Consider the following 25648-nt stretch of genomic DNA (forward strand, 5'->3'; position numbering starts at 1 on the left):
CTCTATCACCCCCTCTACCCCCCACACCCCTCCCTATTCTCTATCACCCCCTCTACCCCCCACACCCCTCCCCATTCTCTATCAACCCCTTTACCCCCCATACCCCTCCCCATTCTCTATCACCCCCTCTACCCCCCACACCCCTCCCTATTCTCTATCACCCCCTCTACCCCCCACACCCCTCCCCATTCTCTATCAACCCCTCTACCCCCCATACCCCTCCCCATTCTCTATCACCCCCTCTACCCCCCACACCCCTCCCCATTCTCTATCACCCCCTCTACCCCCCACACCCCTCCCTATTCTCTATCACCCCCTCTACCCCCCACACCCCTCCCTATTCTCTATCACCCCCTCTACCCCCCACACCCCTCCCCATTCTCTATCAGCCCCTCTACCCCCCACACCCCTCCCCATTCTCTATCACCCCCTCTACCCCCCACACCCCTCCCTATTCTCTATCACCCCCTCTACCCCCCATACCCCTCCCCATTCTCTATCAACCCCTCTACCCCCCATACCCCTCCCCATTCTCTATCACCCCCTCTACCCCCCACACCCCTCCCTATTCTCTATCACCCACTCTACCCCCACACCCCTCCCCATTCTCTATCACCCCCTCTACCCCCCACACCCCTCCCCATTCTCTATCACCCCCTCTACCCCCCACACCCCTCCCCATTCTCTATCACCCATTCTACTTCCCACACCCCTCCCCATTCTCTATCACCCATTCTACTTCCCACACCCCTCCCCATTCTCTATCACCCCCTCTACCCCCCACACCCCTCCCCATTCTCTATCACCCCCTCTACCCCCCACACCCCTCCCCATTCTCTATCAGCCCCTCTACCCCCCATACCCCTCCCCATTCTCTATCACCCACTCTACCCCCCACACCCCTCCCTATTCTCTATCACCCACTCTACCCCCCACACCCCTCCCCATTCTCTATCACCCCCTCTACCCCCCACACCCCTCCCCATTCTCTATCACCCACTCTACCCCCCACACGCCTCCCCATTCTCTATCACCCACTCTACCCCCCACACCCCTCCCCATTCTCTATCACCCCCTCTACCCCCCACACCCCTCCCCATTCTCTATCACTCCCTCTACCCCCCACACCCCTCCCCATTCTCTATCACCCACTCTACCCCCCACACCCCTCCCCATTCTCTATCACCCACTCTACCCCCCACACCCCTCCCCATTCTCTATCACCCCCTCTACCCCCCACACCCCTCCCCATTCTCTATCACCCCCTCTACCCCCCACACCCCTCCCCATTCTCTATCACCCCCTCTACCCCCCACACCCCTCCCCATTCTCTATCACCCCCTCTACCCCCCACACCCCTCCCCATTCTCTATCACCCCCTCTACCCCCCACACCCCTCCCCATTCTCTATCACCCATTCTACTTCCCACACCCCTCCCCATTCTCTATCACCCCCTCTACCCCCCACACCCCTCCCCATTCTCTATCACCCCCTCTACCCCCCACACCCCTCCCCATTCTCTATCACCCCCTCTACCCCCCACACCCCTCCCCATTCTCTATCACCCCCTCTACCCCCCACACCCCTCCCCATTCTCTATCACCCATTCTACCCCCCACACCCCTCCCCATTCTCTATCACCCATTCTACTTCCCACACCCCTCCCCATTCTCTATCACCCCCTCTACCCCCCACACCCCTCCCCATTCTCTATCACCCATTCTACTTCCCACACCCCTCCCCATTCTCTATCACCCCCTCTACCCCCCACACCCCTCCCCATTCTCTATCACCCCCTCTACCCCCCACACCCCTCCCCATTCTCTATCACCCCCTCTACCCCCCACACCCCTCCCCATTCTCTATCACCCCCTCTACCCCCCACACCCCTCCCCATTCTCTATCACCCATTCTACCCCCCACACCCCTCCCCATTCTCTATCACCCATTCTACTTCCCACACCCCTCCCCATTCTCTATCACCCCCTCTACCCCCCACACCCCTCCCCATTCCCTGTCACTCTCTTCCTATTGTTATATGTAAAGTAATTCACACCCAATAGATCTCTCTCCCCTGATTCTCAACCTTCCTACCACAAAGTTTCCGCATCACCATTGGAATCCATCATTAAATCTCACTTCCACTTCCCACTCCCTTTCCGACATGTCAGTCCATGGCTTTCTCTGCTGTCACGATGAGGCCACACTCAGGTTTGAGGAGCAACATCTTGCATTGTCAGTGTACCCTCCAACCTGATGACATGAAGCTTGATTTCTCAACACCCCCCCCACCACCACTCCCATTCCTGTCTCCCTCTCTCACCATATCTCCTTACCCACCCATCGCCTCCCTCACCTTGTCTTTTACCCCCTCTCCTCGGATTCCTCCTTCTCCAGGCCTGCATGTCTTTCACCTATAAATTTCCTGGCTCTTCACCCCTCACCCCTTTCACCTGCCACTTACCACCTGGTACTTCTTCCTCCACCTTCTCATCTTTCTTTCCAGTCTTGATGAAGGGTCTGGGACCAAAATTTCGATTATTTACTCTTTTTCTGGCATTCAGCATTTGTTCCTCCAGCATTTTGTGGGTGTTGTCCCCCTCCGAGTTGCTGGTTGTGACCAGGAACTACTGCCCCCTCCTGACAGCTGTTAGCACTGCAGGCACTGACTCACAGGTGCTTAATCACCTTTTTGGATACTCCTTCTATACGAGGTGTTTATCCGACACATCTGTCACCCCTCTCAGGATAAGCAGGAGGCCCAAATCAGCACTTCTGCCGGATGGGAAAATTTCTATACTTCCAAACCCTGATGGCCAATTGAAAGTGTCAAGGTTGAGGTTGCTGAACATTTGTTGGCTCATGGTCAACTCCAAGGGACTGCAATAAAATACTGATTAGCTGTGACTTAAAAGGTGAATAGTACATTCCAAAGATATTGTCAAAGGTGGGACACTGCTAAAGACACTTGCATTTTATTCAGATCCCAACAGATTCCACCCCCCCCCCCTTGGTTTCCTACAGCCCCCTGCACCATTCACTCTCCTATAACCCCTCCTCCAGCCATCTGTACCCCTCCCCATCTCTGTGACCCCCCCCCCAACCTCCACTCCCTCTGTGCCTCTCTTACTCCATTGCTCCACAATGGACCACTGCGCTGACAGAGATCTGAACCCTGGAATTCACTGCACAATCTGCTAAACCCTCTGACTATGCTCAGACCCCAATTTCCCTAAGCCCTCTTCCTGGGGGTTGTAAATGCTCCGAGGAGCCTACCAATGAAAGGCGCTCTACCAATGCTGATTAGAATTTATAGTCAATGCCTCGGGCCCCTCAACTCTTTAAACATTGTGTGTACAGCACAGGGTTTGGTGGGGGCGGGGGGGGGAGGAGAAGAGAATGGTAAGCTGAGCCATCTTCTAGAACATAGAACAGTACAGCACAATACAGGAACTTCAGCCTACAATGCCCATGATGACCTTTAACCTACTCCAAGAACAATCTAACCCTTCCTTCCCACATAGCCCTCCATTTTTCTATCATTCAAGTGCCTGGCTACTAAGAGCCTATTAAATGTCCCTAATGTATCTGTCTCACCCACCACTCTGTAAAAAAAAAACACCTCTGACACTCCTGGTGTACTTTCCTCTGATCTTAAAATTATGCCCCCTCATATTTGCCATTTTCTCCCTCATATTTTCCAGTGTCCTGTTATGCACTCAATCTATGCCTCTGTCAAGATAGATAGATAGATAAACATACTTTATTGATCCCGAGGGAAATTGGGTTTTGTTACAGCTGCACCAACCAAGAACAGAGTACAACCATAGCAATACAAAACCACAAACAATCAAATAATAATATGTAAACCATGCCAGATGAAAATAAGTCCAGGACCAGCTCATTGGCCCAGGGTGTCCGACTCTCCAAGGGAGGAGCTGCAAAGTTTGATGGCCACAGGCAGGAATGACTTCCCATGACGCTCAGTATTGCATCTCGGTGGGGAAGCCTCTGGCTGAATGTACTCCTGTGACCAACGGTGTAAATGATGTTACACGCCGACGTCGGGTTGGCAGAGGGAGGGATGTACACAACAACCACAATTGCATGTGAGATTTCCCTTGGCAAATAATATGGCTGGAGTCCAACAGCAAAAAGTTCAATATCCGGGCTACAAACACATTCCTTGATCGTAATATGACCAGGATTGCACCATCTGTTGTTAACCAGAACAGCAAGCCCCACTCCTTTATGCTTACCGCTCTCAGTGCACTTCCAGTCAGCCCGAACGGTCTGGAAGCCCTTTACGGAAACGTTTTGGTCGGGTATGTCCTTGTGCAGCCACGTTTCAGTAAAACACATAACACTGCACTCCCGAAATGTTCTCTGACTCCTGGCTAGCGCCGTCAACGCGTCCATTTTATTACCCAGCGATCTCACATTGCCCATAATGAGAGAGGGGCTCTCTCTCTTCCTCCTTTGCTCAAAAGAGAAAAGTTCCAACAGGGTCATCCTTTCCTCAGAAGACATGCTCTCTGTTCCAGCCAACATCCTGGTAAATCTGCTCTGCACCCTCTCTAAAATTTCCACATCCTTCCCATATTGAGGCAACCAGAACTAAACACAATCTTCCAAGTGAGGTCTAACCAGGATTTTATACAGCTTAACATTACCTCACAGCCCTTGAATTCAATCCCTGACTAATGAATGCAACACACCATACACCTTCTTAACAAGCATGTCAGTTCATAGAAACATAGAAAATAGGTGCAGGAGTAGGCCATTCGGCCCTTCGAGCCTGCACCGCCATTCAGTATGATCATGGCTGATCATCCAACTCAGAACACCGCCCCAGCCTTCCCTCCATACCCCCTGATCCCTTTAGCCACAAGGGCCATATCTAACTCCCTCTTAAATATAGTCAATGAACTGGCCTCAATTGTTTCCTGTAGCAGAGAATTCCACAGATTCACCACTCTCTGTGTGAAGAAGTTTTCCCTCATCTCGGTCCTAAAAGGCTTCCCCTTTATCCTCAAACTGTGACCCCTCGTTCTGGACTTTCTCAACATCGGGAACAATCTTCCTGCATCTAGCCTGTCCAATCCCTTTAGGATTTTATACATTTCAATGAGATCCCCCCTCAATCTTCTAAATTCCAACGAGTACAAGCCTAGTCAACCCAGTCTTTCATCATATGGAAGTCCTGCCATCCCAAGAATCAATCTGGTGAACCTTCTTTGTACTCCCTCTATGGCAAGGATGTCTTTCCTCAGATTAGGGGACCAAAACTGCACACAATACTCCAGGTGTGGTCTCACCAAAGCCTTGTACAACTGCAGTGGTACCTCCCTGCTCCTGTACTCGAATCCTCTTGCTATGAGTTCCTCCACTTCTGCAGAGAGCTTTGCAGATCCATCATGGGCAGTTTGTGATGAACGTGGCCTTATCAGATGAATAGTAAACCAGGCTGCAGTTTTTGGTGAAGGCTCTGTTCTGTTGGGGATGGATCTGTGAGATTTGGAGTCAGCCACAATGAAGAAATGGTGCCATATTTGGACAGTGTACAACTTGGAAGGTGGTGTTCTTGTCCTTCTTGGTGGGAGAGGTGGTGGATTTGGAAGGTGTAATCAGTAACCTGAGCACATCCTCCTGGTCTCCATTTCTTTCTTCCTCAATGACATCGAATGACACAGCACTGAAACAGGCCTTTCAGCCCACCAAATCTATCCTGACCACCCCAACTCATTGTATTAATTTGTTTAGAGATACAGCATGGTAACAGGACTTTCTGGTCCAACAAGTCCATCCAGTCCAATTACATCCATGTGGTCAATTAACCTACTTTGGAAACTGGAGCACCCAGAGGAAGCCTACGTGGTCACGGGCAGAGCACCCAAACTCCTTACAGACAGTGGTGGAATTGAACCCATGTTGCTGACACTATAATACAATTATGCTGTCTACTATGCTACTGTGCTACCCTATCCTCCTCACATTTCTTCAAAACAGGGAGTTATCAATTTACTTGCTATGGCTCTACGTTTAACTGTACCACAAACTGCTCAGTGCTGCCCTCTGATGTTCACTCGGTAACTAAATGTGTTATTCGCGCTATGCTGTGTGCCGTTGGTAATGTGTGTAAGACCTTGGCCCCAGAGGAATGTTGTTTCATTTGACTATATTCATGTATGCTTGAATGATAATTGAACCTGACCTCCACTAATTTTCTTCAACCTTTCAAGGAATCCAGAAATAAAAGGTCGGACCTTATGGAAACAGCAGAAACCTGACTTTGTCATCCACCCCGAAATGATGTCAAAGACGACAACCATAAGACCCCAGCTGCTCAAGTGGCCCATTCCACCGAGCAGGGCTCTGGACTGAGCCCCTGTGGCAAAAGATACCGGGTTACACCACCCTCCTCCACCTACATCCCAAAGGATTACAGTGAACTGTAAAGGCAGAGAGGATTTGGAATGTTTAGCTGAGCCACAGATCTTCAGCTCCTTTATCTGTAAATTCAAAATGTAGTTCAAAGAACGTGCAGTACAAGTTTAATGTGTTTAATGTGTCTGGTTGTGATTAGGTGTGCGGCACACTACTTGACATAGCGCAAGGAAAAGCGGGGCTTTGCAGTTGAAATGTTGTTCAGATAAATATTTTGCAAACCACATACAAATCAGAGGAAGGTTCATGGTTTCTCCCCCATGATGGCCAACGAGGGGTGGGGATCAGTGTTACATGTGGTTCAAGAGGTCAGTGCCCAGCGAAGAGGTCACATCCGTCCTTGTGGGCTGCCCCACTCACTTCTCATTTCAACATCTTTTCCCGCTCGTACACTTTCCTCTGGATCTTTTCTGGGAGCCTTGCGTCGGTGTAGTACCCTGCAGGACACAGAACAGGTGGGGTCATTTAGCAGTGTGATCTGATTGCCCAGATCAGTGGCCACTGAGGCTCCTGCCGGGAGTCAAACCAGTACCGCAGAGCTGGCTGCACCACCCCGAGGGTGACACTTCTAATCATGTTCACTAAGCACCCTTCGCTCTCAAACAGGGTCACCTGGATGTCTTTCCTTCTGTGTGTAATCTGCACTGTCACTGCCCTCTGAGTCTGTGATGGGGCAATGTAAAAGAAACTTTACTCTATCCCTGCCCTCCGAATGTGTTACAGAACACGTGTGTGTAGAACCACTCACGAGAGATTGGGCCAGTCTTGGTCTTGCCCTCGGAGTGTGTGTCAGAACAGTGTAGAAGGGGCTTTACTCTGTGCCTGCCCTCGGTGTGTGGTAGGACAGAATAGAGGGAAAGTCTGCTTCTCACCTGTGCTGTGCCTGCACTGAGCGTGTTTGATGGAGCAGAGTATAAGGAGCTTTAATCTGCATATATGCCACACTGCATCAGGTGAAGAGTTAAGATCATGTTTGTCCGAATTCAGTTATAATCACGGATTTAAACTCACCAGCAGCAAATTCCAGGATGTTTTTTGGCTTCTTCAGGAGCACCGATCTGGAAAGGAACAGCAACAGTGTTTGATCCAAGCTCATTTGTGACTGAAGTCATCATCTGTAAGTGTTCCCAAGCTTCAGAGAGAATGCACAACCCACAGCTGCTATGAGAGTAACGCAAGAGCTGTGAACCTTTTGGTGCACTGCGTGACCACTCAGATAACTGTTAAAATAGTCAGTGAACACATGGGAGAGATCTGATTTGAGAGCTGCTGCAATCATCCTCAGTAAACATCTCAACGATGTATACACAGACCCAGGAACCATCATTGACATTCCCTGCCTTCACAGGTTGTAATCACGGTATCGCCCATTACTCCAAACCCTGAGCTTTATAGTCAAGTTTGTTCAATCTCATTTCTTGTACACAAGTGTAAAGAAGAACAAAATAATTGGTACTCTGTTCCAATGCAGCACTAAAAAACACAGAAGGTAACACAATAATAAAATCCTCCAAAATCCTACAAAAAGTAGTGGATATGGCCCAATCCGTCATGGGTAAAACCCTCCCCACCATTGAAGACATCTACACAAAGCACTGTTGCAGGAAAGCAGCATCCAACGTCACGGATCCCCCCTCCTTCCCCCAACACCACCTAGGCCATGCTCTCTTCCTGCTGCTACCATCAGGAAGTACAGGAGCCACAGCATTCACAGCTCCAGGTTCAGGAACAGTTACTACCCCTCAACCATCAGGCTCTTGAAACAAAGGGGATCACTTCACTCAACTTCACTTGCCCTATTATTGAAATGTTCCCGCAACCTATGGACTCACTTTCAAGGACTCTTCATCTCATGTTCTCGATATTTACTGCTTATTTATTTATTATTAATATTTATTTTTGTACTTGCACATTATTTTTGTCTTTTACACACTAGCTGAATGCCCAAGTTGGCGCAGTCTTTCATTGATTCTATTTTGGTTATTATTCTACTGTCAATTTGTTGAGTACGCCTGCAAGAAAATTAATCTCAGGGTTGTATATTGCAACATATACAGTATGTACTTTAATAAATTATTTTGAACTTTGAAAAAAAACAATAATAACACAATATATTGTAACACCACAGTGCCTGTCGGTGTTGTCTCAATCCCACTCCCATATCTGTTGACAACTTGTGACTCTGCTGCATTCTGCCACTGGCTAATTATAGTCTGAATGATTCACCTCATGAACTCTCTCAGTAGAATCTCCACCTCTGGGTGCTCCCTCAGGTAGTATTCATTCGCTATCCGTGTGTTTATCTGCAACCAAAAGAGGTTTGGGAATCATTAACTGTGGAAGGATGTAGCTAAGCCAATCCCCATGTCTTACAGAGAATCATTCCCCGTAAAATGAAACCAGTAATGCTAGCTCCAGGGTAAAATTTACATGTGTGTGTCCCTCTAATATGGCAAACACGACCTAGTGCCAGGGGAATCTGTCCCTTGAAGGGGGGGGGGGGGGAATGTTGGTTCAGAAAACACTCTCACTCTCGGGCCTTAAGCAGATAATCTGACTTCAGAGTATGCCCCTGTAGTGAAGGACCAAAGATGGAGGCCTGCTTTTATCTCCCACAGCCTGCTGCTGCCCCACATGTTTGATGGGACAGTGCAGAAGCTCTACTCTGTAGAACATGTAATGAGACCGTGCAGAGGGAGCACTACTCTGCATCTGGCTTTGTAGTTTCATCTGCCCATGTAAATGTGATGACGTACTGGTACAGAAAAATCTAAACCAAAGAGGCTGCATTTATCACCTGTGCAGGAAAATGGACAGTCAACATTTCAAGTCAAGGCCCTTCAATTGCACCAGCAGATATAGTCCAGTGGGTCAAGCATCACCCTGTGCAGATGCTGCCTGTGCTGCTGAGGTCACCCAGCATCTCGTCTGTTGCTCCAGATCCAACATCTGCATTCTCATGTCTTCATGCAATTGCAGAAGGTTAACAATGTGGAAGAGCATTGATCCCATTATATCCATTAGCCTAGCCACTATCCACTATTTGGTCTATACATTGTGATGAAGGTTCCTGCATCTCCCATCCTTGCACACAGCAACTTGCTCTCTTGCCACCCCTCTGGGATCTGGACCAGCTGGAAAATTAAGCTGAACAATGACAGATCGAATTTAATGCAGACAGATAGAATTTAAGGCAAACAAGTAGTGAGGTCATGGAACCTATACAGATTGAAGAGGAGGAGGTGCTTGCTAGCTTGAGGCAAATCAGAGTAGATAAATCCCCAGGACCTGACAGGGTATTCCTCAGACCTTGAAGGAGACTAATGTTGAAATTGCAGGGGCCCTGGCAGATATATTTAAAATGTTGGTATCTACAGGTGAGGTGCCGGAGGATTGGAGGATAGCTCATGTTGTTCCGTTGTTTTAAAAAGGCTCTAAAAGTAATCCGGTAAATTATAGGCCGGTAAGTTTGATGTCGGTAGTAGGTAAATTATTGGAAGGAGTACTAAGAGATAGGATCTGCAAGTATTTGGATAGACAGGGATTTATTAGGGAGAGCCAACATGGCTTTGTGCACGGTAGGTCATGTTTAACTAATCTATTAGAGTTTTTTGAGGCGGTTACCAGGAAAGTGGATGAAGGGAAGGCAGTGGATGTTGTCTACATGGACTTCAGTAAGGCCTTTGACAAGGTCCTGCATGGGAGGTTAGTTAGGAAGATTCAGTCGCTAAGTATACACGGAGAGGTAGTAAATTGGATTAGACATTGGCTCAATGGAAGAAGCCAGAGAGTGGTAGTGGAGGATTGCTTCTCTGAGTGGAGGCCTGTGACTAGTGGTGTGCCACAGGGATCAGTGCTGGGTCCATTGTTATTTGTCATCTGTGTCAATGATCTGGATGATAATGTGGTAAATTGGATCAGCAAATTTGCTGATGATACAAAGATTGGAGGTATAGTGGACAGTGAGGAAGGTTTTCAAAGCTTGCAGAGGATTTGGACAAGCTGGAAAAATGAGCTGAAAATGACAGATGGAGTTTAATACAGACAAGTGTGAGGTATTGCACTTTGGAAGGACAAACCAAGGTAGAACATACAACGTAAATGGTAAGGCACTGAGGAGTGCAGTAGAACAGAGGGATCTGGGAATACAGATACAAAATTCCCTAAAGGTGGTGTCACAGGTAGATAGGGTCGTAAAGAGAGCTTTTGGTACATTAGCCTTTATAAATCAACGTATTGAATATAAGAGTTGGAATGTTATGGTGAGGTTGTATAAGGCATTGGTGAGGCCGAATTTGGAGTATTGTGTGCAGTTTTGGTCACCAAATTACAGGAAGGATATTAATAAGGTTGAAAGAGTGCAGAGAAGGTTTACAAGGATGTTGCCGGGACTTAAGAAACTGAGTTACAGAGAAAGATTAACTAGGTTAGGACTTTATTCCCTGGAGCATAAAAGAATGAGGGGAGATTTGATAGAGGTATATAAAATTATGATGGGTATAGATAGAGTGAATGCAACCAGGCTTTTTCCACTGAAGCTAGGGGAGAAAAAAAACAGAGGACATGGGTTAAGGGTGAAGGGGGAAAAGTTTAAAGAGAACATTAGTGGGGGCTTCTTCATACAAAGAGTGGTGAGATTGTGGAATGAGCTGCCAGATGAAGTGGTAAATGCGGGCTCACTTTTAACATTTACGAGAAACTTGGACAGGTACGTGGATGAGAGGTGTATGAAGGGATATGGTCCAGGTGCAGGTCAGTGGGACTAGGCAGAAAAATGGCTCGGCACAGCCAAGATGGGCCAAAAGGCCTGTTTCTGTGCTGTAATGTTCTATGGTTCTACAAGGGTGAGATCTCACAACTTGGGAGGACAATCCAGGGTAGGACTTACACAGTGAGTGGTAGGGCACAGAAGAGTGTGGTAGAACAGAGTATAGATGAGCTGCCAGAAGAAGTGTCGAATTCAGCTTCAATTTCAACATTTAAGAGGAATTCGGATAGGTACATAGATGGGAGGGGTACGGAGGGCTATGGTCCATGTGCAGTTTGATGGGACTAGGCAGATTAATAATTCAACATGATCTAGATGGGCCAAAGGGCTTTGTTCTGTTCTATAATGTTCAATGATTCTATGATACTCCCTAATCCTTTCACCAGCTATGGTAAATCAAAACACCTCTTTCAACAGAAAGGGAGTGGCTAAGAGCTGTAAGTTACTGCTTTTTGTTTAAATAATTGTCATTACAAAGTTGTGTTACATACCTCACGGATATCTTGTGACTGTCTTATGAGGATGATGTAATGGTCTTGTGGAGGTCACATGATGTAAATTTTCCCGCCGATGTGAGGTCATGTGATGACCTGTTCTCAACAGGTATATATAAGGCTAGACCCTTGGTGATGCAGTTAGTTTTCCCAGTTGAGTTTTAATTTCATCAGTTACTCCATATTGCTGCGTTTTTTTTTATGATGCAGTTTCGTTTTAAAACGGAGACTTACTTTCTATTGTAAGATACAGAAGTGTTGGGCCGGTAGTTTCACCAATCGCTGCCAGGTTTGATGATGTATCTTTTCAGTGGTATTGGAGAGTGAAGACGGGAACCTGAAGGAGTCGTTCAGTGGTTTTGGAGAGGATCGACCATTATTGAATTCGTTCAAGTAAGAGTGGTCTGCATGAGATAACCTCTGCTAAAAGCAGCAGAAAAGTACAGTATCTAGTCTACGGAGGAAAAATGTCAGTGCCTTTAAACCATTTTATTTCCGTCGTCATGAGTCCTGTGGACAAGGCAGGTTCCAGCTGGGATCGGCAGTAATGTCGAGTCTTCGAGGAATTCTTTACTTCAGGAAAGTCTCTCCTAATTGACTGTATAAATCTCTTGGACTATCAAATTTACTATTCTCAGAACTGTGTTCTAATTTACCACTTTAAGACTGTGTTTGCATTTACCGCTTTAAGAACTAGCACTGAGTTTGGCGGTTTGTTAAATGGCTGCATAGCAGTTTACTTCCGGTTAAGGTTTTCATTTGTTTATCTTTTTATTAATTTTGAGCAGAGTTTAATAAATGTTTATTTGTTTATAAAACCTGACTCATTTCTATATTCATTGTTGCCGGTCACGTGACAGTTGCCTAACCAAGAGGATGACAGCCACATCAAATGTGACTGTTTAGCTGTTTCTCTCATACAAGTGCATACAAACCAGAGCAGGTCACCAGGCCCCACCAGTCAATATAATTATAGCTGATCTAACTAGCTTCTTCTGTGCCAGAACCTGTGAACCTCCAATTCCTCAATCTGTCAATTTTTATCAGTCGTGGTCATTGAAATTGCCTGTCTGTTACATGCAATAATGACAGGGGACCTGTGCAGGAAAGTTTAAACAGTGGAAAAGCAGTTGCACTGGGGCAATTCCATTCTCTTGACATCAGAAGTCTGGGTCCTGTGGTATGAGTAGTCATCACAAACTGGGGACTTCCCTGGTTGCAGTGCATGACCATGACTTGTCATGCCCCTCGCTCTCCAGAGAGCATTGCAGAACTGCCTTCCTGGCCGTTGGATCTCATTGTAGATCTCATCTGCCCAGTCTGCTGGAGCTGGCTTCACATGCTAGGACAAATACGTCCCAATCTCACTGGGGTATCAGGCCCACCTGTCGAAGTGGTGTACTGGGGTATGGCCACTGTCGTATGTAACCAGCTAAGTGGAGCCACAGGTGAAAGCTGAGAGACCAGTGAGGTCCAAAGCTGAGTGAGCTGCCTCAGATTGGACATGACAAGCCCCTTCACTGGAGGCGCTACCCCATCCCTCAACACTCTATACAATCTGAAATACACAAAGGTAAAGCCTCCTTCCTTGGCAGTGTGGCAGTCACAGATAATGACTATTTTCTCGAATCAACCCATAAGCTGAGAAATAGCTCTTGGTAGCATAACGGTTAGAATGGCACCAGCAACCCGGATTCAATTCCAACACTCTCTGTAAGGAATTTGTACCTTCTGCCCATGACCATGTGGGTTTTCTCCAGGTGCTCTAAATAAAAACTTATCTCGGTCTTAAATATATCTAATGGTATGGCCTCCATCATCTGGGGAGGGGAAGTTCCTGAGGCCTTCGTTGGTCAGGGTCAACCATCGATGTTGAGTGTTAGGTGTTTATGTATACACAAGCCAGGGCAGTACGATATGGAGAGCAAGCTGATGCCCATACGTCAGGCTCCCCCCCTCCACGTAGCTGTTGATTTGAAAGGAACAGCAGAGACTAAGACAGTTTGGCACCACTGGCATCACAGGAGTTTCCAGTCAGCATTGAACTCATCATAGGACTGCCTTAGGGACTCCAGCTCCGAATTTTTCCTCGGGGTTTACTCTCAAAGCCTTGCCCATGAGCCGGCAGTAGAGCTTTGAGATCAGAGTTTTCCTGCAACACCATGAAGCAAGGAAACCGTGGATCCCAGGTTGGGAACCCCTGATTTAGATCCTGCTGAGCACTCAGTTACAGTTCCTTTCCATGTTTAGATCCTCTTACAGAAGTGTGTGACCTCACTTTTAGAGTTAAAGAGCAATACAGCATGGATAGTAGACCTTAGAACATAGAACAGTACAGTACAGCACGGTACTATTCTTCAGGCCACAATGTCGTGATAATCTTTTAACCTACATTAAGATCAGTCTAACTCTTCCCTCCCATAAAGCCCTCCAATTATTTTATGTACCCAAATCCTGTAAATTCCCTAATGTATCTACCTCAGCTCAACCATTTGGTCCAATTTCCTGCATTCAGCCCATATCTCTCTAAGCATCATCCTTCCATGTACCTAACCAAGTGCTTCTTCAATGACACTACTGTACCTCTCCAACCACTATCTCTGACAGTTCACACCACCACTCATACTTACCACCCTTTGCATGATAAAGTTTTCCCTGTGTCCCTTTTAAAGCTTCCTCCCTCTATACCCCCTGGTTTCAATCCCCCTTACCCTGAGGAAAAGACTGTTACTGTCCACCTTAACTTAGCCTTTCATCATTTCAAGCATTTCTATAAGGTTCAAAGTAAAGTTATAATAAGCGTACATTTATGTCACCATAGATTTTCTTACAGACATTTACTGGGTCCTGAATTTCTTGTCAGAGCGTTCACGGGCAGTGAGACTGGGCCCTCACCTGTCCTCCACTACTATCCTGAGCACTGGTAGACCACAAGGTTGTGTATTGAGTCCCAAACTCTACACTCTCTTCACTTACGACTGTGTACCTGCATTTAACACCAATACCATCGTCAAATTCGCAAACGACACAACAGTGAGCGGGTTGATCTCCAACAGAGACGAATCAGCGTACAGAGCGGAGGTACAGAACTTAGTGAGCTGGTGCTCAGAGAACAACCTGTCTCTTAATACAGCAAAGACTACGGAGCTAATAATCAATTTTGGAAAGTCACGGGATGACGAGTACACTCCAGTCTACATTAATGGAGACATAGTGGAGAGAGTGTCCAGTTTCAGGTTTCTGGGAATACATATCTCAGAAGACCTTACATGGTCCACTAACACCACTACAATAGTTAAGTAAGCACAGAAACACTTGTTTTTCCTCAGGACACTGAAGAAACCTGAACAGATGCTGGTGACCTTTTACCGCTGCACCATAGAGAGCATCTTAACATACTGCATCTCTGTGTGGTATCTCGGTTGTACAGCAGCTGATAGGAAAACACTTCAGCGGGCCGTCTCTAGCACACAGAAGATTATCGGGACACAGTTCCCAGCCCTGCAGGACACCTACAGCTCTCGTTGCCTAAGGAAAGCTACAAGCATCTGTAAGGACAATACACACCCATGAAATCATCTGTTTGAACTTCTTCCATCCGGCAGACGTTATAAGATTTTCTATGTCCGCACCTCCAGACTGAAAAATAGCTTTATCCCCAGAGCTACGTTGGTCTGAACCAATCGATCAAGAATCATCCATAAATTTGTTATACTGCTCCTTTAATACTGGTTTTCTGGCTGTCATGCATCTGAGTTGCGCTTTTGTACTGCTGGACATTGCTTGTACTGGCTGGTTACTTGATTTTATTTATTGTTTATTTGTTTTATTTGTTGTTTTATAGCACTGAGTATGAGAGCTGCAAACTCATTTTCGCTGTATTGGTGCATGACAAATTGTACTGTGCAATAACAATAAAGATATTTCAATTATATTCTAAATACAATAGAACTTTATGAAAAACAGGGCATAATAAAAACTGACAACAATGTGCAAAGAATACAAACTTTGCAAATAAAAATATTAAGAATAGGTAAAGTTCAGAAGTTCAAAGTTCAAAATAAATTTATTTTCAAAGGACATATATGTCACCATATACTACCTTGAGATCTATTTTTGTGTGGGCACACTCAGTAAATTCAGAAACCCTAAAAGGATCAATGGAAGATTGCTTGGTGTAAACAACCAATGTGCAAAAAAAAGTGAAAATAAAAGAAATAATAAACCCATAAATAAATAAATGAATAAACAAACAAAAATATTGAAAACATGAGGTGAAGAGTCCTTGAAAGTGAGTCCAGGTTATGGGAACAGATCAGTAATGGGATGAGTGAAGTATTCCACTCTGATTCAAAAGCCTGATAGATGAAGACCCATAACTGTACCCGAACCTTATGGTCCTGAGGCTCCTGTACCTTCTTCCTGATGGTAGCAGAAAGAGAACATGACCTGGATGTTGGGGGTCCCTGTTGACGGATGCTACTTTCCTGCAACAGTGCTCCAAGTATATATGCTCAACAGTGGGGAGGAATTTACTCATGACAGACTGGACTATATCCATTATTTTTTGTCGAATTTTCTGTTCAAGGGCAATGGTGTTTCCATATCAGGCTGTGATGCAACCAGTCAATATATTCTCCATGACACATTTGTAGAACTTCAAAGTTTTAGATGTTGCTGAATCTTCACGATTTTTTGAGGAAGTAGAGGTGCAGCTGTACTTCTTCGTAATTGCACTTACTTGCTGTGCCCAGGAGAGGTCCTCTGAAGTGATAACACCAAGGAATTTAAGTTGCTGATCCTCTCCACCTCTGGTCTCCAATGAGGACTGGCTCATGGATCTATGGTATCTTTCTCCTGAAGTGAATAATCAGTTCCTTGGGCTTGCTGACATTGAGAGAGAGGTGTTTGTTGTGACAATCTCCCTCCTATTGATTTTGATTTGGCCAACGACAGTGGTGTCACCAGCAACTTGAATATGGCATTGGATCTGTACTTGTCCACACAGTTATCAGTGTAAAGCCAATCAAGCAAGAGGCTTATCGAACAGCCTTGCAGTGCACCTGTGCTGATGGAGATTGTGGAGATGTTGTTGCCAATCAGAACCGACTGCAAGTGAGGAAATTGAGGATCTAATTGCACAAGTAAGTCTGTAGGTTATTGAATTAGTTCAGAGTGATTGAAATTGTCCACATCAGTTCAGGAACCTAATGGTTGGAATATAATAACTGTTCCTGAACTTGGTGGTGTGGGACCTACCCAATGGTGGTAGTGACAAGAGGGCATAAAGACCTAGAAATCCATAAAGACAATCTCACCTGCTCCCTCAATGCCATCTTTTTGGTCAAGAAAACACTTCCTGAGGAGATTGAGCTGAGCAAGGCTCAATCCCCACCCATTCTAACCAATTTTCAGAGGAGCACCATCAAAACCAGCTGCATCACTGTCTGGTACAGGTGATTGTGAAGCATCTGACCACAATCCCTACAAAAGGATTGCGAGGACTGCTGAGAGGATGATCGGGGTCTCTCTTCCGCCCATCAGATATATTTATCAGAGCTGTGTACTCAGGGCACTTTTTGTCAGTGATTCCTTCCATCCGTCCAACAATCTCTTTGACCCACTACCATCAGGCAGCAGCAGCGTAGAACTAAGCCAATAACTCTCAGGATGGGAAACAGCCATTTCATCCCACACACCTCCCAGCCACCACCAGGAATAATCACATAAGAAGCACCAGCAGTATTTAATTGCTTACTGTTTAAATTGTGTTGTAAATGTACCTTATTATTTGCCCACTTATTTGTGGTAATATTACTCCACGTGAGTTTTATGTACTGTGTTGTGCACCTTGCATTGTTTCATCTGGCTGGATACATGTCTAGCATTGAATGACAATAAACTGGACCTGAACTTGAAGAAGGAAGAAAGACCCAGCCTGGCCAACCGCTGCCTGCAACTCAGTCCTCTAGTCCTGAGAAGAATCTCCAAACATTTTTCCTGCACTCTTTCCAGTTTAAACAGGGCTTTCTTACAATAGGATGACCAAAACTGTACACAGTACTCCAAATGCAGCTTCACCAATAACTTGTACATCTACATTATGTCTTGCTCCTAAACTCGCTACCTTGACTGTTGCTGTTAGCCAGCGTCCAAAACCTCCTTCCTCACATTAATTCCAAGATGCTGACCAACCTCCCTGATACCTCTCCCTCAATGTTGCAAAAACATAGGAGCTGGTTGTGGATTACAGGAGGAATGGAGACAGACTAGCCCCTATTGACATCAATGGATCTGGGGTTGAGAGGGTGAACAGCTTTTAAGTTCCTCGTCATAAACATTACCCAGGATCTTACGCAGTCTATACATATATCACGGACGAAACGAATATCTAACGAAGATGTCGTGAACCGAGCTAACACAAAAAGAGAAATAACATATGAGATCATGAAAAGACAACGTAACTTCATTGGACATGTGATTAGGAAAGAGGAGTTAGAATGCATAGTAATTATGGGAACGATTGAAGGGAAGAGGAAGACAAAGTCAAATGATGATGGAGACAGCAGCCAGAGAACTGGAAATGAATACCAACGAATTGATCCACTTGACCCGAAACAGGAGTGTGTGGGCCATGGCAGTCAAAGCTCAAACTGGGCACGGCACCAGATGATGATGATGAGACATACCGGCTGTGTGGTGAAAAAGGCACCACAGGCGGTTGAAGAAGTTTGGTGTGGACCCCAAATCCTAAGCACTGTCTACAGGGGCTCAATTGAGAGCATCCTGACTGGCTACATTACTGCCTGGTATGGAAACTGTACTTCACTCAATCGTAAGACTCTGCAGAGAGTGGTATGAACAGCCCAGCGCACCTGTAGATGTGAACAACTTCTTCTTCTATTTCCGGCTGTTTGGAGCATCTCAGCGTATTACAGCCCTCCTCAGGATGTATAATTAATTATAGAACTTCAAGGAACTCAAATTCTCGAATATAACCTAGTCTCACATATAAACTGAATAATAAACTCTTCAATCAGATGTTGATTCTCTTGATGGCCAAACAAAGATTTAATAGAAAACCAAAATAAATTTAAGCCAGATTGCCTCTTGAACAACATGCTTCTTTCAATCTTGTATCGATTACAGCTCAGCAAAACATGCTGGACTGTCTCTGGACTACCACAGTCACATAATCCAGTAGGATGTTTTCCTATTATCTTTAAATAATAGTTTAACACACAATGCCCCAACCTAAGTCTTGTTAATTTCACCATATCTCTACGACTTAAAAGGTAACAGTCTGAGACCTTTTTAACTAGTGGGTGACTAGAAAAATAATGCCTGCCCCTTAATTCATTTTTCCAATCCTCCTGCCACTTCTTCTCTGTACCTTTTTTAATCCTACTTCTCAATTCTGCTCTGCCTAGGGGAACTCTAATTTCTACTTGCCTGCTGTGTAAGGAAGACTTTGCAATGCCATCCACAATTTCATTTCCCTCCACCCCAGCATGCCCAGGTATCCATGAAAATCTATCTACACAACCCACCTTCCCTACTCTAAACAACACTAAGAGAATCTCAATAACTGCAAACGTTTGTATGTCAGGACGAGCCTTTGACTTATTCCCTTTTATAGCCTCTAAAGCAACAGCAGAATCCGAACAGATGATAACCCTACGTGGTCGAGAGTCTTCTACCCACCATAAGGCCCAGAGGATTGCTAATAATTCTGTTGCAAAGACAGAAACACCATCTGAAACCTGGTGACCAATCTCAACTCCAAGTTGAGACACATACATCCCAAATTCTGCCTTACTGCTCTCTGGGTCCACTGAGCCATCAATAAAAATCTTCAGATAAGATCCCCATTTATTATTTAAATATTCATTTGTGATCAATGCTGATGAAATTGCACTGCTTCCTTGAAGCTGAAAAAGGAGGAACAGGTCTACTTCTGGTTCTGAAAAGAGCCAAAAAGGGACGGGTGGCAAGCAAGTTTGGTCAAACATGTCTTCTTCAGTCAGTTTCAATTTCACAGCCCAGTTATTAACTAAATCTAAAAATGGGCATCTTTTAATTTTACTTTGGCACTTCGACTTCCCCTGCAAAAGACACTTTGGAGGACAGCTGTGATTGAATCCATTTAGTTTTGCCCAATACTGCAGGCCCAACTGAATTCATCTTAAATGCAGAGGCATTTCTCCCATCTCCACACATAATGCCAGGACTGATGTTGTTCTAAAAGCTCCACAACAGAGTCTAAGTGCTTTGGACTGCACAGTGTCCAGTTTTCCAAGCACTGCTGTAGCAGCGGAACCATAAGCAATACAACCATAATCTATAACTGATCTAATCATAGCTAGATATATTAAGTACATAGTTTCCCGCCCTGCTCCCCAGTCACATCCAGCAATACTTCTCATAACGTTTAAAACTTTCTCACACTTTCCAATTGTTTTATCTATATGAACCCTCCAAGTAAGCCTTTCATTAAACCAGACATCTAAAAACTTGAATACCTTGACTTTTTCTAGTGGAGAATCATATAGACACAATTCACAATCAGGAATCTTTCTTCTAAAGCCAAAAATCATATATTTGGACTTAGAAGCAGAAATCCTGAAACCCCATTTATTAGCCCAGTTTTCAACTGATCTTAAAGCCTTTTGTACCTGCCTTAATATATACTTGATGTTTCTTCCTCTTTTCCAGATTGCACCATCGTCTGCAAACAATGATTTGCCAAATCCTGTCCCTACCTGATCAAAAATATCATTTATCATGACATTAAAAAGAACTGGACTAAAGACACTTCCTTGAGGGCTACCATTACCTATTTTAACCGACTTGGAGCTGGTTCTGCCTATTTTTACTTGAATTGTCCTTCCCTTAAGGAAATCTTTGATCCAATTAAACATTCTACCTCAAATTCCCGCATCATAGAGTTTAATTAATAAGCCATCCCTCCATAGTGAGTCATATGCTCTTTCAATATCTAGAAATACACATACCGTTACTTCTCTATTTTGAAATGCTTTTTTAATATCATGATCTAAAAGGGCAACAGATTCCGTTGTTGATCTTCCAGTTCTAAAACCATTTTGGTAGGCAGCAAAATGTCCCTTATTTTCAAAAAATAAACAAGTCTGTTGGTAACCATTTTGTTCCATAATTTTACAAAGCACTGACGTTAAAGATATCTACTGATCTCATTGACTAGGTGTCATGCTTCTCCATGCTGCATGTCTTCATTAGCAGCTTCTATCTCTCTAATCCTCTCAGCTAGTTCCTCTTCCTTCAGTCGGTCGTAGGTGGCAAACAGATTCTTCTTTGCTGTCTTGAACTTGTCTCTTAGCTCTTCTGTTTCACTCCTTCTAAGTTCAGCATGACAAGCATTGACCACACTTCTTGCTGCGACAACGTCAGGATGTCTCGAGATCCGACTCTTCGTGATTCGCTTCACAGTAGGCAAACTCTTTGTTGTATCTGTGTGTGCATCTATGAGCCGTTGATAGCTGTCGGTGGCAGTCTCTTCCTCCTCCCTTTCCAGTGGGCTGAAGCGATTTCTCACCTCCACTGTGTACTGGGCTTGAAGAATAGGTTGTGAGGAGAATGCCTTCCAGTCTATCTTCTCCTTGGGACCTGTGGCTTTCGGTTGCCGCAGGCTCAGTCTCACTTGCATTGACACTACTCTGTGGTCAGAACTGACCGAGTTGAAGGTGCTGTAGGCTTCTGTGTTGATCACACAATTACGCCATTTTGTTCTTACGAGGATGTAATCGAGCTGTTTCCTGTAGATGGAGGCTCTGTTTTCATATGTCCACAGTTTACCAGCTCGCTTCTTGAATTGTGTGGTGGCGGCAATGAGACTGTGTTCCTGGATGAAATCAACTTTACATTGTCCATTTCTGTTGGTAAAGTCTTGGTATGAGTATGGAACATCTTCCAGTCCGACCTGGGCATTAAAATCGCCGAGCACAGTCAGGAAGTTATGTGCCTGTATTGAAGTGATAGCTTCGTGAAGTTTACTGTAGAAGGCCTCCACTTCCTTCTCCTTGCTGCAGTTGTGCGGGGAGTAACAGATGATGACAGAGGTCGCCGGGTTTCCATCGGATTCCGCAGTAAGGATTCTGTCACTGACTGAGACTACACCCCTCAGTGCCTTCTTCGCCTTGCTGTTCAGCATCAGCCCTACTCCACTTTGTGCTGACATTGTCATCGGCTCTCTCCATGTGGACGAGGTGATGAGGTGCATCCCCTCTATCTCTGTGAACTTTATCTCTTCGTCAGGGTGTACATGACGGTGTTCTTGGATCCCCAGGGTGGAGATCTCGTGGCTGCTTGCCTGTGATGCCAACTCTGTGCATCAAGGCTAGAGGCGGATGGTGTTTGCGTTGAAGGTTGAGATGATCATTTTTACCTTACAACGCAAAAGAGGCGCAGTTCACTCGGCCCCCTTGTCAGACTCAACCCTCCCTGTGGGGTTTGAGGATGCATCTTCATACTGCCTGCCTAAGCTAGGGTCTGGGCGTTCCGCAGAGTTCCTGAGCACTCCCGGCTCTGGAAGTATAGGGTTTGTTGGGTTGTCTGTCATCATAATGCCTTACAAGGCGCGAAACGAAAGACGGAAGAAGTCCCCATCAGGTCAAATAAGTGGTAAAATAGCAGAGGACCGTGTCCTGACATGGTTTACCCACTTTAAGAACCTGCTGGGAAGCCCTGCAATGATCACGGAAGAAGAAGAGGACATGCCCACGATACTCACGCAAGTCGACATCCATGACAGCCCATTCACCATTGAGGAACTGAAGAAGGCCAAATATGCACTCAAACAGGGCAGGAGCGCTGGACCAGATGGGATATCACCAAATGTCCTGAAGAACTGCGATCTGGACGACATCTTGCTGGACATATGTAATACGGCACTGATGAAAGGCGGCAAACCAGAACAGTGGTCACTCTCAAACACTATCCCAATCCCCAAGTCTGGATCCCTCACAAAGACAGATAACTACCGCAGTATCAGCTTGACCTGCATCTTAGCAAAGTTATACAATCAGATGATCTTGAACAGGATTCGCACCGCCATTGACCCTAAGCTAAGATTCAATCAGAATGGTTTTCGGCAGAAGCGCACAACAGTAATGCAAATACTTTCTCTCCATAGGATCATCGAGGAAGTCAAGAAGAACAACCTACCAGCCGTGCTTACTTACATCGACTTTCACAAAGCTTTTGACTCCATTCACTGAGGTAAAATGCTGAAGACCCTGAAAGCCTACGGAGTGCCAGACCATCTACTGAGAACAATAGAGTCCAGCTATACCAAAACCATGGCGAAAGTTGTATCACCAGACGGAGAAACAGCAGTGTTCGAGCTCCTAGCTGGTGTGCTGCAAGGAGACACTCTGGCACCCTACATCTTTATAATCGTCCTTGGTTACGCTCTGCGTCAAGCTACCAAAGATCATGACGAGCTTGATTTTACCATAAAACCAGGGCAAACTAAAAGGGTCAGACCAGTTATACTCACAGATCTCGGTTTTGCAGATGACATAGTCCTGCTCTCTGACCAGATGGCGGCAGCACAGCAGCTACTGACAAAAGTGGAAATTGAGTGCAATAAAGTTGGACTTCACCTAAACGCTAAAAAGACAGAGTACATGGCGTTTAACTGCAATGAAGGTACTCTCAAGACCGTAGAGAATGACACCATTAAGAAAGTCTTTGACTACAAGTACCTCGGGTCAGGAATGATGAGTTCGGAGAAGGACATAAAGATACAGAAGGCGCTGGCATGGAGGGCTATGAACGACATGAAGGAAATCTGGAAGTCGAACCTGACCAGAGGGCTTAAAAAGAGGATTTTCATAGCAGTCATAGAGTCCATTCTCACGTACGGATGCGAGACGTGGACACTCACCAAGACTATGTGAAAGTCTCTAGATGGTTGCTATACACGAATGCTCCGGATAGCTCTTGATGTGAGTTAGCAACAGCACATGACGAACATTGAGCTCTATAACAACCTACCGATGCTCTCCACTAAAATCGAGGTGAGAAGACTGCAATTAGTGGGACACTGTCTACGCCACCCCGAGCTACCTGCCAGCCTAGTCATCATATGGGAGCCCAAGCATGGGAGGATGAACCCTGGAACCCTCCCAAGACTATGGTCAACACGCTCCTAGAAGACAGCGGCGCGGCTAATGTAGATGAACTGAACACACTGATGAGGGAGAGGGAGAAGTGGACAGTCCATCATCGTGCCCGAAGCCGGCCCCCTAGGCCTGAGTCAACGTAGTAGTATTAGTAGTAGTAGTAGACGTTAAAGCTATAGGCTGATACGAACTAGGACTAGACACGTCCTTACCTGGCTTTAAAACTGGAACTACCACCACATGCTTCCATTCTACTGGTGATTTTCCTTCTTTCCACACTGATTTAAACAATGCTAGAATGGACTTTGTTATGAATTGCTTAAGTATTTAGATGACCCTGTATTTATAGGTCATCTAAATGCTTAAGCAATTCATAACACAGTCCATCCCTACCAGGAGAAGTGTATGAACTTGATTGGGCAGCTTCCTGCAATTCCTGAAGGGAGAAAAACAAATTTATGGAGCTATTATCATCCAAACTCCTGTCCAATCTCCAACTTTCCTTTAACATAATTTCCTTTCTCAAATCACCTAACTCTCCAGAACTGTGTAACACTTGGAACACCTCTACAAACATATCAGCCTTTTCCTTATTGGTTACAGCTTCAATATCTTCTTCCAGCAAAGCTGGGTAGACGTGAACTTCCCACTATTCAGGACATTCATAAAGACAGGTGTGTAAAAAGAGCCTGAAGGATCTTTGGGGACCCGAGTCATCCCACCCACAAAATATTCCAGTTGCTAACATCCGGGAAACGGTACCGCCAGGACCAGCAGGCTCCGGGAAAGTTTCTTCCACCAGGCCATCAGGCTGCTTAATTCATGCTGACACAACTGTATTTCTATGTTATATTGACTGTCCTGATGTTCATACTATTTATTATAAATTACTATAAATTGCATGCACATTGTACATTTAGACGGAGCCATAACGTAAAGATTTTTATTCATGTATATGAAAGATGTAAGTAATAAACTCAATTCAATATCTTCTGTTATAATTTCAAATTCGAGGTAGCCAAACACTCATCCCGCCCTTCTAGTATGATTGGCTGAGGCCAACAATATTGCGATCGCCATTGGCTGATCTGGGCGTTGCTATGGCGACGGCGTAGACGGCTCTTATTCACCTACGTCCTATTCCTTGGTTTACAATCAGGCTAAAGTGCTCTGCTCACCTTCAGGTCCCACAGCTTCTCCTGCTGCTCTACACTGAGCGCTCCCAGATCGTATCCTTCCATCCCGTACGGAGGAGGAACACTGAGGTTAGAATCCGCCATCCTACTCCTGCTCCGTCCCGAAGGCGAGGAGGAAGCTGAGATTCCGTTGCTCTGGAAACCGCGCAGGCGTAGTGGAGGAATCACGCGCCTCACGGCGAACCAATCACGGCGGGGTCGTTGGCACCCGCCGGGAGGAAGATCAGCGCGCGTGATAGTGTGGTTGCTATGGTGCCGGCGGTGGGCGACACCACCAGGTGGGAGGCCGTTCGCCAGGTTGCTGGGCAGCCCTTGTGTGCAAAGCAAGATCCCAGTACCGTGAACCGTCTCCAGACTCCACTCACCCTCTAACTCCCTCCGTCACGTAAAGGGGGATACTGCCGCAGAGTCTACGACCCCAAATCTTCCTTCCATGGATGCTGCGCGGTCCGCTGAGTTTTCTGTGATTAGATCTCCGACTTCTGCGGCTTTTGTTTTCTATATATTTCACTAGAGCTCAACGAGCAAACAAGAGCTGGGATAGGTCACTCGGCCCCTCAAACCTGCACTTAGATCGT

The 25648-nt window shown here is 45.7% G+C and overlaps 1 protein-coding gene across 1 annotated transcript; it reads right to left on the reverse strand.

Annotated features, from left to right (window-relative positions):
• Positions 1 to 3781: 3781 nt before the first annotated feature.
• Positions 3782 to 25210, reverse strand: LOC140207960 (RIIa domain-containing protein 1-like). Its single transcript, XM_072276496.1, has 4 exons — positions 25053 to 25210; positions 8675 to 8751; positions 7460 to 7506; positions 3782 to 6885 (listed from the first exon to the last, which is right to left on the reverse strand). The coding sequence occupies exons 1-4, from the start codon at positions 25152 to 25154 to the stop codon at positions 6812 to 6814; spliced, it is 300 nt and encodes a 99-aa protein (XP_072132597.1). The 5' UTR covers positions 25155 to 25210; the 3' UTR covers positions 3782 to 6811.
• Between the last annotated feature and the right edge of the window lie 438 nt (positions 25211 to 25648).

The sequence above is a fragment of the Mobula birostris genome, chromosome 2 (assembly GCF_030028105.1).
Source record: "Mobula birostris isolate sMobBir1 chromosome 2, sMobBir1.hap1, whole genome shotgun sequence".
Taxonomy (NCBI): domain Eukaryota; kingdom Metazoa; phylum Chordata; class Chondrichthyes; order Myliobatiformes; family Myliobatidae; genus Mobula; species Mobula birostris.

Excerpts from the sequence above, each read along its gene's own strand:
- LOC140207960 (XM_072276496.1), bottom strand. The coding sequence starts at position 25,154 with ATGGCGGATTCTAACCTCAGTGTTCCTCCTCCGTACGGGATGGAAGGA. Across the intron at positions 8,752-25,052 it reads AGAAGCTGTGGGACCTGAAG|ATAAACACACGGATAGCGAA; the intron begins GTGAGCAGAGCA and ends TTTTGGTTGCAG. Across the intron at positions 7,507-8,674 it reads CTACTGAGAGAGTTCATGAG|ATCGGTGCTCCTGAAGAAGC; the intron begins GTGAATCATTCA and ends GTTCCTTTCCAG.